The sequence below is a fragment of the Silurus aristotelis genome, assembly GCF_946808225.1.
Source record: "Silurus aristotelis genome assembly, chromosome: 10".
In the NCBI taxonomy this organism is placed as follows: Eukaryota; Metazoa; Chordata; class Actinopteri; order Siluriformes; family Siluridae; genus Silurus; species Silurus aristotelis.
In genome coordinates this window covers 10,566,071-10,578,418 of record NC_139583.1, presented here as the reverse complement: position 1 = coordinate 10,578,418, position 12,348 = coordinate 10,566,071, and the positions used below count along the sequence as shown (strand labels likewise).

The following is a 12,348-nucleotide window of genomic DNA, read 5'->3' as shown; positions in this document are numbered from 1 at the left end:
GGGTACATACATAGGGTTACATTTATAAATGTAAATTTATATCCTAATTTCCGGTTGATCAGATTTGAAATAGAATTGAACTGAATTAACTAACTGAGCTCAACTAACTAAATTGACATTAAATAAATATGCACTGGTTAGTTGGCTATCTTTAGCTTTCATTTTTGCCAGGGTCATGTTTTTGGATTACAAATATTAATACCAAACAACAGGTGAAATTCTACTAACTGGTATAACATATGCATATAATATGTAAGAAAAAAGTCTATTTGCCTTAAATATGCAAATATGCTAATACATTTGGTGCTTTCTCATAAGTAACCATTAAATTGAGACGCCTTTTTAAACACAAACATTCAGGTGTAGAAAATGTGAACATCTTATGTCCTGCTAGTTATTTTAGAGTGGAGTGCAAAACTAATTCTCTTATCTGTAATAATCTGTAAAGTAACAGTACTTCAACTAAAGTAACAATTAATCTTTCTACAACTTAAAACAGTACATCGTCTAATAAAAAAGTTTCGTAATAGAGCACACTATACTTTTTTTTTTTGAAAATACCCAGAATCTTCATCAAATCCATTCCTGGAATCTAATCATGACTACAATGCCTGTGCTAATCATGGGAACAAGGCCTCCAAAGCTGCCTTTGTTTTCACCTGACATTTTCACAGAGTGTTTTTCCCCCACTGTGCCCTGTCTTTGCATTGCTGCTCGACATTTCCCTTCCTGGAAAACAAATATGTACAGTGTGTGACAAGAAAATGAGTCTCTACACAGTGATAATTCCAACTGGGGGCAGAGTCCCTGAGCGATAATAATACTATTAGGATAATGTCAGACCTATCTATCCTTCCTCTGTTATCACTCCTTCCCATGGTTACCCCATACACTGGTGTTCAGGGTCTGGTTTGATGTAGTGGCAGGGCCTGGGGCTCTGCTCTTTGCTGCACTGAGAATGTAGGCTCCCATGCCGTCCGCTGCACCTCATGATATGCGCTGATTTATTTCTGATGAGCCAGGTCTATGTTTGGGAGCAGCCACTGATCCTGCTTATCATGCCTGTCACTCTGGGAGAGTGACAGTTAATCTGAGCTCGCCTTGTCCCCCCACAGTGACAACATGAATCTTGCTCCATCAAAATGCTAATGACATTAACAATGATGGCTACAACCCATGGCCTGAGTCAAATCCTGGCAACCGTCAGCGACACGCATTGATCGGATATGCATGTTCAGGAATTGTTCATTACCGAAACGCTTTTATGAGCTAAGGTTTGCCACCAGGGAAGTGATGTGTGGTGACAATTCATTTTCTACATGATGGGAAGGTGATTCATGTTTGTTTGATTGTTCATTATTCTAATGAATAGAAGATATGAAGTAGGTTACTTGTAATGAAATGACTGGCAGAGTGGCCCTGAATAGCCATACACACTCATGGCAACAGCAGTGACTTGGGGATGGAATCTGGTGTCATTCAAACCTCGCCCTCTATTTCAAGAGCTGTAGTACTTCTCTTAGGTGTTTTAAAGAGTCTTCTTTAGTCAGCAGTCTTTCATTAGCCAGCCAAAGGATCAAGTGCCACATTAAAGGCCTGTAAGTGCTTGCTATATCATTTGACCTTCTTACTGAATAAGTTCTTTAATGGAAATTAGTTTTAATAATGGGTTATAATCCAATCTGGTGCTGGTGAAAGGAAAAAAGGTATTTCTTTATCATAGGATGCAGAGGATAGACCTTAGAGAAGGATTCTGATGAATAAAGATACACTGTAAGACAATACAAGACAGCATTATCTTACATTTTCTAATGTTTCACAGTTCACATGACTAAAGTAAATGCCAGCATTCAAAGGTCAAAGTTGGGCTATTAATATTTTTATCAAATCCATCTGAATTCATCACTATCATATTGTTTTGTCATTATCAGTGGCACAGTATTGTGTATTCTCTGGTGGGTTTTCTTGCACGTAGTGTAAACTTGTGGTTTTCTCCCACCTCCCAACAAAATCATGCCAGTAGTAGAAATGACTATGATGAGTTTTCACCCCTGTAGTGGGTGAAGGTGTGTATATGTTCAGAATGGCCTGTGATAGCATGGTGTTCCCAGGACATGTTCTTGATCTAAAAATATACAGTGTACGAATCAATGAAAACCTTTATTAAATAATAAATGCACGTGTAGTGTATTCTAGTTCATACCATAGCTACAGTTCAATAATTTGATCAGAAGTGCATTTTTTGAAGTGTTTTACAGTTTCATTCAATTTTTTTTATGTCTGTGTTCACCACATCCTAGTTTCAAATGTTTATTACAGTCAAATAGCATTTTACTGTAATATACATGTAAATGTGGAATGTATACATTTGTCAGATGCTGATGAAATACTCATTTTAGCAGAAATACCATGTACAAATCAATGTAAGTTAGCTAGCCAGCAACACAACCACACTCTTTCTCATGAGATATTGCTTCAGTATATATTTGGATCAGTCCATGATGTGGAAAGCATGTGCCGTATACTAGAACATATCATTTATTCCTTAAATGATGCAGAAATCATGTGTAATATATTCTATAACATGTAATATACACTATACACTACATGATATAGTCAGCATGCATGCTATTGTGCTTTATATGCTGTACTTCATATCCAGTGGGCCTTGGTTGAAATCTTATTGTAACTTAACCCTTCCCTCACTGTTAACACACATTGCATGCTGATTATACGGGAGAGCAGCTGTATAGAAACATGCCTGTGCACTACAGAGCCATCAGTAATAAAACTAAAACAATATGCACACTAAAATGCCACACTAATCAGTCATGAATCAGATACTCGACTTCTGCAGTGAAACAGGCACATGGTTTTAATACATTTTAGCAGTGATTAAGCAAAGTGGGAAACATTGGAAAAAAGAACACGGCTAATGTGGCGTAAAAGGCATATTAAGAAGGGAAACATTGTGAATAATATTATGTAATCCCACACATTAAATCTGTGAGAAAAATTAATATCAGCATAATGGCTGTGCATTTACAGGGAGGATTTATTAGCCGTAGAATTCCTCTAATAACGAATGATGAGATATTTATTAAACCCATTTCTTATAGTCTATATGCAAATCCCTGTGTATTATTCTGTAGCTCCTATAGGGCAAAATATATGGATTAGTAAAACAATGGTACATTTGTGCTGACTGACTTTAGTTTTTTTTTCCCTTTGGTGAACAGCATTAGTCAGTTTGGTATTAGTGTACCAGCTGAGTAAACTGGTCCTTAACATTGACTGTGTCTTCAATAGGTATTAAAACAGGAATGAACAGATTGGCATCCTCTAAAAATATCTGTATTATAAATTGCAAATAATAGCCACTAAATTGTTTTAAAATACACCTAAGACATGAGAAATAGCAAACATCTTTCCCAAAAGTACAAAGACATATATTTACCAGTATTTACCGATTAATGCCATTACACACAAAACACCACAGATACCAGTTTTGCTCTAAGAAAGTGCAGCATTAATTTAGGTGTAGGCTTACTGCTTTAGCTGATATTAGACATTGCAATGATCATTTAAAAAATAGTTTATAAAAGACCAATTAGCTAGATATCACACTCCTTAGTCCACAAAGCAAGCAGTAGATAGAGTAAGCATGATTTTAAAAAAGATCTCACCCTTGCAACGAATGTCTTAATATCTTGTTGTTTTGACAGTAAAAAATAAGTTGGTGCTAATCACTAGCTGACTATAAAAGTCCAATTAGCAAGCTATTTAACTATAACAGGCTAGTTTTGAATAAAATTGTGACTGAGCTTAAACATTTTTATTAAATATTTGGAAAAACTGATGGACATTGCATTGAAGTGCAGGACATGCAAATAGTTTAACTAAGAAAGGGACATCCTAGCTAACAATGTAGCTGTATCTTTAGTAGTGCTCAAAAGATGGCTAAAAAAACGTTCTAATGGAAAATTATAATTAAATCTATCCTTGTTAAAAAAGCAGCAAGATTAAATATTTATTCATTTGCCTCCCAGTGAAAGCAGAAAAATATATTGTGAATTGCGCACAAACATGTAATGTTTAATTTATATATACTGTATGTATTCACATTAATAGTATGCTACATTTATAAATCAGTAAAATAGCGCCCACGTTATGTCTCATACGTACACAAGTCTTCAGTAAGACAAGACTGCTGTAATAATCTATTGTTGAATGTGATATTGACACACCATTGAATTTAATAGAATTGAATTGAATTGAATTGAATTTAAATAAACTTAAGTAAAAGGAAATGACCAGCACGGATCATTATGGCATGTTTTGTAGAGGTTGTCTTGCTGAGACAGGAGCATTCCAGCTCCATAAAGAAATACAAGTGTTATTCTTTAAGGAAGAAAAAAAAGACTAATCTAATCATATTTTATTTCTGTCTTTCAGCCTGAAGTGCCTCTAATGAATAATTTGTTCGTAACATTCACTGTGGTCTGTTATATACTCCCAATTAAAGAGTGCAAGTGATAACTCAGAGACACTTTTTTATGAAGACCATCTGTCCTATGTACTCATTACCCACTATAGAGACATCTTCCAAGTCTGCCTGATGTCATCATAAATAGAAATAGTTCAGTGTACGTATAGCACTTATAAGCCATTGAAATGTTTTAGGGCACAAGTGAAATTTTAATGATGTTTTTTTCCCTGGTGCCTGCAAGTTTTACTAAAAGTTACATGAAGTATATTTGCACAACTTTTACAAGGTCGCCGGATGGAGTCTGTGTATTATCTAGGGCGGTGCTGAGAGGTCATCGGGTTTGTTTCCCTTCTGACTCATGAGCTGATCTCTGTGTAAACCTGCACTCAGCTTTACAGTCTGGATGAACCCTGACATCTGTTTAATGTATAGGCTCCTGTGAAGGTGTTTCTTATAATCTCTTAGCTTCCCACAGTGCAGGCAGGTTAGTCTTCAACATTTTCTAAACAGCAGAGATGCAAGAAGGAAGATGATCCTTTCTGAAACAAGGACACTGATGTAAGTATGTAGTTCAGGAAGGTTTTTTTTTTTTATGCTGACGGAGAGCCTGTGCAATGCCTCACACACACACACACACACACACAGAGAGAGAAAGAGAGAGAGAGAGAGAGAGAGAGAGAGAGAGAGAGAGAGAGAGAGAGAGAAATTAATGGTCCTTCTGCTGCACAAAAATGTGCCTGTATTGTGCTTCACAGCCCTATCCAGATCGGAGGCTTTTCAATTTATTGGCGAAATATTATATATTAATGTAGATCATGCATATTAAGAAAATGTCCTCATAAGATCTAAACGATCAAGTAATCATTTTCTTAGTAAGGACGTTTGGGACTTTGACATTTGCCAAATTATCATAACATGCGTTGCACTTTTTTATACTTATAATGATGTGTAAAGAAATGATTTGACGTACCTCACTGAAATCAGAGCAACTGAGTTTCCAAGGTTTTTTTTTTAAGTAGTAAAGTTTTCTTTACATTTTCATGGTCAATGACTACAAAAGCTTGCAGTCTTTATAAGAAGTCTCTAATTCAGCAGACCGTAACTTTACACTTTATTTAAAAAAACATTTTTGTCAAAAAAATCTAATCAAAATTTTTTTATGTACAATTTCTAGCTATAAACTTTGTCACAAATTCGTTTTACAGAAATCTGGATTTAGATTTATGGTATATCTATAAGTCAACAGCGGAAAGTGGAAATCCTTCCCAGAAACAACATGTGAAAGAACTCTTTAAGGGACTAAACTCAAAACCCATCCTCCTTATTTTTGCATATTGTGTAAAGGTTGAAAGGAAGACTTCGTTTGAAATGGTCAGCATGTTTGGACGTACTTTTATTACTTGGATGGAGAAATAAGTTCCATTTACATGGTCTATATGAATTTTTGTTTGTTTGTTTGTTTTGATAAGTTTTTGCAAGTATGATGTGCATTTTAGAGGTTGCTTCTCTGTCCAGAAGGTCACACTGTATCCTTTTCTCACAGTACAGGGAGCTATAAACCTGGTCATTTCCATCCGTATCTCACACCACTGGTTACTTTGTGCACACCAAGGAATTGGGGTCTTATCAGTGATATGGCAGGGGCTTGGTATCAACAGCCTACAAAGATTGAATACATCCATCTGACCGCTTCAGTGCCCCAGATGATTAAATGGAATGTGACTGTGCACTAGTCTGCAGAAATATGTGGGCTTGTTCTTTTAAGCCCTACTTTTTTGTTCACTTTATGGCATGTTCAATTTGCCCAACTTCATCGGAAAGTAAATTATTGATGTGATTTACTGAAATTGGGACATGTTATGTATCCCAATAATCAGTTTTAACCCCTGAAAAACTATCCTTCAAAAAAGAGGAGCATTAAAGTGTTTTCCCTGCATTCTAACTTTTAAAAACACACTTGTTCTGTGTACAAAATAATGCTTGGGTTATTACATGGTAATATACATGCTATTTCATAGTATTACACTACAAAGCTGTTAAAGTGTTAAATCTGATTTTCTATAACAGTGGTAGTGCTGTAAATCAAATCATATTTATGTTCAATATGTTTGTTCAATTTTTTTTTATTGTTGCTATAACAACAGCTTGTGTATAACAAACATTTGAAATATCCTAAGACTTATAAGAAACGTGTGTACGTAAAAGAACATACAAGAAATGTGAAATATTGTTAGTGACAGGTTTTTACAATTTACCATTTATGGACAGTATCTTCTACTTTACTTTTACAATAAGGGCATTTATCATTTATCCCATTCATACAACTGAGCAGCTAAGGGGTTAAGGGTCTTGTTTAAGTGCCCAGAAGAAGCAGCATGGTGTGGCTGGGATTTTAACTCGCCACCTTCAGATCCAAATCCAAGTTCTTTAACCACAAAGCTACCACTCCTCACTAGATAATAGTAGTAGGTCTTCCATCACAATAGTCTTGCAGTGTTGCACTTTACAGCTTCCGAGATACCATCAAGGGAATAGTTGCTGTAATACAAATATTAATGTATCACTCTACTGGTATTATCCACCTGCTGAAACGATTACTGGCCTATTTACAGAATGATCATGTGATCATATGGTAGCGAGTTCAATAGCAAAACCAGTGTGTACTGTATATCCTACTTACCTTGCTAGAGTTGCTAATCTCCATATAAAGCAAAAGTCCATTAATTTATTTAGAATGGATTTAACTTTGTGTTGTTGACCGACATTTTGAGAGACCGACATTATTCTAGTAAAAACACTTTATTTTATAGGACACTATATAATTATAATGCTGCCTTTTGGTACTGTTATCAGTAATGTAGCCGGTGGTCCACATAATGGATATGACTGCTTTCTGTCATTGCTTTCTTCCTTCAGAGTAGTACATGACACTGTGCAATATAAAACTGCAGGTGACGACTGAGGAACAGAATTGCTAGCTTTCGCTCTGGTAATACACCTCAGGATGTTCACAATGTGCTTTACTGCTCAGAACACTGCATAGCTGATATGAATCTAATTGAAAACTTGATAGAATAAAAAGCTAGAGAACCTGGAAATAAGAAAATAAATTGTTGCTTGTAGAGCACGGTTAGAAAGCAGGGGTTGGTATAGGAAAAAAATAAAGAGAGCAGGATTATTATATTTTTTGTAAATTGCCATTTCCAGATTGTAGTCCCCCATAATCTTAAATGTGTAAAACGTGAGGCTCCAGATTCACACTATAATACTGTATGCTATAGGGAAAAGAAACAGCAGAAATGGCTATATCCCCTCCGGGCCTGCAACTGTTAAGCTTTTCAAACTACATCCTCCTGTAATGCAGCTCTCACTCTGACCCCACACACTTTTCTCCTTACATTAGTGTGATCCACACTGCACCCACCCGAGTGAGCAAGCGAGCACCCCTGGGACCTGGGGCAGTGATCACTTCACACACTGTTGAGCTGAAATGATGCTGGGGCTGATGGGGAACAGAACTCATCTGGTCTTACAAAAACATTTCTGTTCCTCAACCAGGCCTGTGACATTGAGGTGGATTGAGGGATAGCTACAGAGCTTAGCATGTCTTTGAAAAGAAAGACTTTTTTGTAGTGGAGGAAAAAAAAATACACAATGCGCTGTTTCACAAAAACTCTCTCAGAGTGGATATGGAAGGGGAGGCAGCTTTAAATAAATGTGATTAATGTTTTATGATCTTTAGATTTATTTTTTTATTTAATTGAATTTCTGTGTGCAACACAGCACCATGATTTCAGTGACAGGTGACAAAGAACAAGGATTTTCTACATTTTATTCAAATTAGGCGTGATGCAGTGTACTGACAAATTAAAGCAACTGATCCGAATGAATTCTTTGATGCAGTTTTTTTCAACGCCTTACTTACAACTTTAGTTCCTACGTTCAATAAGTTCTCATTAGTAATCTGACACTCAAAATGAAAGAAAAAGTCATAGCCATGGTTTTTTCTTGTACTGATTTAAATATTCGAGAACTAAAGATTGTAGGGAAGTAGCTAGTTCAGTTATGGCGCTTTGCAGCAAAGCAATTAAAAAACCTAGTACGCAACTGTAAATCAACCAAACATGTTATAGACTGTGCATTATTGGATTAATTAACTTTAGGTGCTGTATATTGGTAGCTACTATTGATTCAGAAAGAAACTATGGACATCGCATGGCCAAAAGCAACAACATTCTTGATCTCTGAAAAATCTAACTAAAGAAATGTTGTTACTTGTTATGTAGACATCTATACTGTAAGTGTATACATAAAAACATATACAAATACATACATATATGTAAATGTAGGTTTGTAAAGGGTACAAGCTGAATGTTTATTCTGTACTCCTTGATAAAGTCTCAGATGTTTCTGACACACCAAAGTGCACTTAATGCTTTCTGAGAGTGGAATATTTAATGCCTCACAGTTCCATCTAAGGGGTCTCTGAGAGGTAATGACTTTGAGAATCGGAGTCTTCTTTTTAATTGCTGCAATTGCCTTGATTGCTACTTAAACTAATCTGTTTGAACCCTCTCAATACTTGACTTTAATTTCTGGAAGAATTTCTGAACTAATCAAGTATGTGCTAAGTGTAACTGTTGATTGGTCTTTTTGCTGAGCTCTGTTTTGTGTTTTGCAGTTCCAGGCATTAGTGGATGAAGGCTCTAAAGGCATCGTGGTGAACCTGACTGTGGATGATCGAGATGACCCTGCAACAGGAGCTTGGAGAGCAATTTACTCCATCATTAATGGAGATCCAAACCACAACTTTGCCATTCACACCAACCCTGACAATAACGAGGGCATGCTGTCTGTGGTCAAGGTACATGTTACCTCCTGTTGTCTTGCAGAACTAATAACCCAAAATGACAGTAATATTACAGTAATGTAATAAGGTACATGTGGCCTTATGTGAACGATCTTAAATAGCTTGCTAGCTCTGACCTCAACCATACTGAAAAACTTTAGGAATTGAAATGCTGACTGCAGACCACCCCTCCTTACCCTACATGAGCACCTTGTTGCTGAATGAGCACAAATCTCCATAAACACATCTTCCCAGAAGAGTGGAGGTTATTATACTAACAAATTGGGACTAAATGTGAAATAAGATGTTCTAAAAGCACAACTGAACCATATGGCCAGGTTTCCACAAACCTTTGTTGATATACTATTTATGTGGAAGAGGGTAGTCCTGTGACACCAAATATGTTTCAAATGATGTGGTCAGAGATGGCAAAATCTTTCACTCAAATAGAAGTACAGATACTCATGTTTGAAAAGATTTTGGTAAAAAGTACTGACTACACTTTTTCACTTAATATAAATTAAAAAAGTATTGGCTCTGACATGTGCTTAAGTAAAAAATAGCCATTTCTGATTCATATTTTAGTGTCATGCTAGTAACTGGAGCTCATATCATTAATATATTAATACAAATGTATTTCAAAATTTTATTATTTAATGAATATATCCAGACTGAACAACCACAAGCAAAGCAAAGATGATGATTAGGTGATCAGGAAATGTCTCTGTTCTTAGTCATGTTTAAATCGCTGACTCTCTCTGTCTCATCCATGTTGCCATATTTCTTGTTGCCTTTCTGCCTTACTTGTTTGCTTCGTAGGCTAGCCTACGTCTGTGGCACACGATATCCAGGAAACAGTACCCCAGTTGTAGATTGAAAAAGATGCACAGTGAAAAGAAATAAGTTAATCGGCTGAAAATTGAGCAATGAGAAGAAAAAATATTGATCATGTCACCAAATAGAACAAAACTAAAGTAACAAACCTGTTTTGAAAATGTAAGAAGTAGAATGTACAGATATTTGTGTAAAAATGTCTTCTTCTTCTTCTTCTTCTTACGGCTTCTCCCTTTAGGGGTCGCCACAGCAGATCGTCCGTCTCCACACCCCTCTGTCATCTACATCTGCCTCTTTCACACCAACTACCTGCATGTCTTCCCTCACCACATCCATAAAACTCCTCCTTGGTCTTCCTTTTGTTCATCCTTTCTGGTAGCTCCATCCTCAGCATTCTCCTACCGATGTACCCCATGTCCCTCCTCTGTCCAAACCATCTCAATCTCGCCTCCCTCACCTTGTCTCCAAAACGTATTTGTGTTAAAATGTAATGAGCAAAATTACCAGAAAAATCTACTTAAGTACAGTAACGAAGTATTTGAACTTAATAACTCTGGCTTAGAAATTGTTTGCTTGTTTGAGGAGCAAGAAATATATATTGTATTTTAAAAAAAATGTCACTATTGGGACTGACCAGATTTCAAAATGCTGAAATCTCTTGATGTTGAGATACAAATTAGAGATGGATCTATGAATTTGCTGGCAACAAAGCACGCACATTACAGAATTTTATAACACGGCTACCATGTCAAATAAACCAGATATTTTCATTTGCATGTACATCCTTAGCAGCTTACCTGCTTATCTTGCCAAGCTCGCCAGTGTAAATAGTCTATAAAACGGTTTTAATTTGCACATTGTTTAGTAAATGGTGCATTAACTTGACCATTCTTCTTCTTCCTTTTCTTTGCTCCAGCCTCTAGATTACGAAAGCAACATGTTTCACACTCTGCTGATAAAGGTGGAAAATGAAGACCCTTTGGTTCCCGATGTCATATACGACTCCAGCTCCACAGCCACTGTCTATATCACAGTTGTGGATGTGAACGAGGGACCGGTCTTTTTCCCTGATCCTCTAGTGGTTACTAAGTGGGAGAATATTCCTGTAGGCAGCTTTGTAGCTATGCTTAATGCCACTGACCCAGACTACCCTCGGGTTCAGAGCATAAGGTAAGTGACAGACTCACAGTATGCATAAAAGACAAATCTGCTATACATAAGAAATAAATCAACTCGAGAGAAACAAATACAGATTTTTAGCTACATTTTTAAACTAGGCATGCTTTGTACATTCTTTGGGCTGACCAAATAAATGGTCTGCATGGTTAAGCTCAGTTTGGAGTTAAACAAGGTGGATTACAATGACACCACACACAAATCAAAGCTTGGGCTGAGCACGAAAGCAGTGCTTCTGCTTCTCAGACATCTCCCCATCTGTCAATTCGCACCTCTTAATTTTTCACTGCTCCTCTCCTGACAGTCTTATTGTTTTCTCCAGCAAAACATTAGCCCATTGCTCTGCATCAAAGGTTTCGACCATCTGCCTGATCTATCATTCATTCGCCTGCCTACAAACAGATCTTCTTTTAGTGCTTTAATCATTCAAATAGTTTCTGATGTCTTGAAAAGTTTGTGCTATTTACTGTGAAGTTGAGGAGACCATTTTTTAACCATCATGAATGGCAGGGACAGATTACTGACTTGGTGCACTGGGCATGTTCCCAGGGGTCATTAGGCACCCTCAACAAGCATATATCCAAAGTGAATGATTAGGGGGTTATGCTGTTACATATTGCTTGATGCGGTTGTACCAAACCGTATTTGCATTTTCAATGTAAACCATAAAATATGCAAACATTTATGCTAAAGAAGAACCTTAAGATTCAGCTGAGCTGTATCCTTTTTCAACCAAATTAGAAAATGTACTGGATTATGTATTATTTTATAGTATGTAAGTTATCACAGTGAGTAATTTTTTATTTGTTTACTGTAAAATTTTACAGGATTCTGTTAGCAATCCAGATTGCCTGGCAATGTTTTTCTGTTAGCTTTTAAGAATAATGTATTGAAATAGATTTTTTTTAAATAGTTACATTTAGGTAAAGTTTAGTTAAATAATTTGTCCTATAGAGACTTTTTGGACAACCTATATGTTCTTCCAAACTAAAAATGGACC

General features: G+C 36.4%; 1 protein-coding gene across 1 annotated transcript in view; it reads left to right on the top strand.

Annotated features, from left to right (window-relative positions):
* cdh13 (cadherin 13, H-cadherin (heart)) overlaps positions 1–12,348 on the top strand; it is a 313,054-nt gene that overhangs the window by 241,274 nt on the left and 59,432 nt on the right. Inside the window, exons 8-9 of the mRNA XM_083551942.1 lie at positions 9,171–9,353; positions 11,089–11,342. Of these exons, the coding sequence (XP_083408068.1) occupies positions 9,171–9,353; positions 11,089–11,342 (437 nt within the window). The remainder of the gene's footprint in view (positions 1–9,170; positions 9,354–11,088; positions 11,343–12,348) is intronic.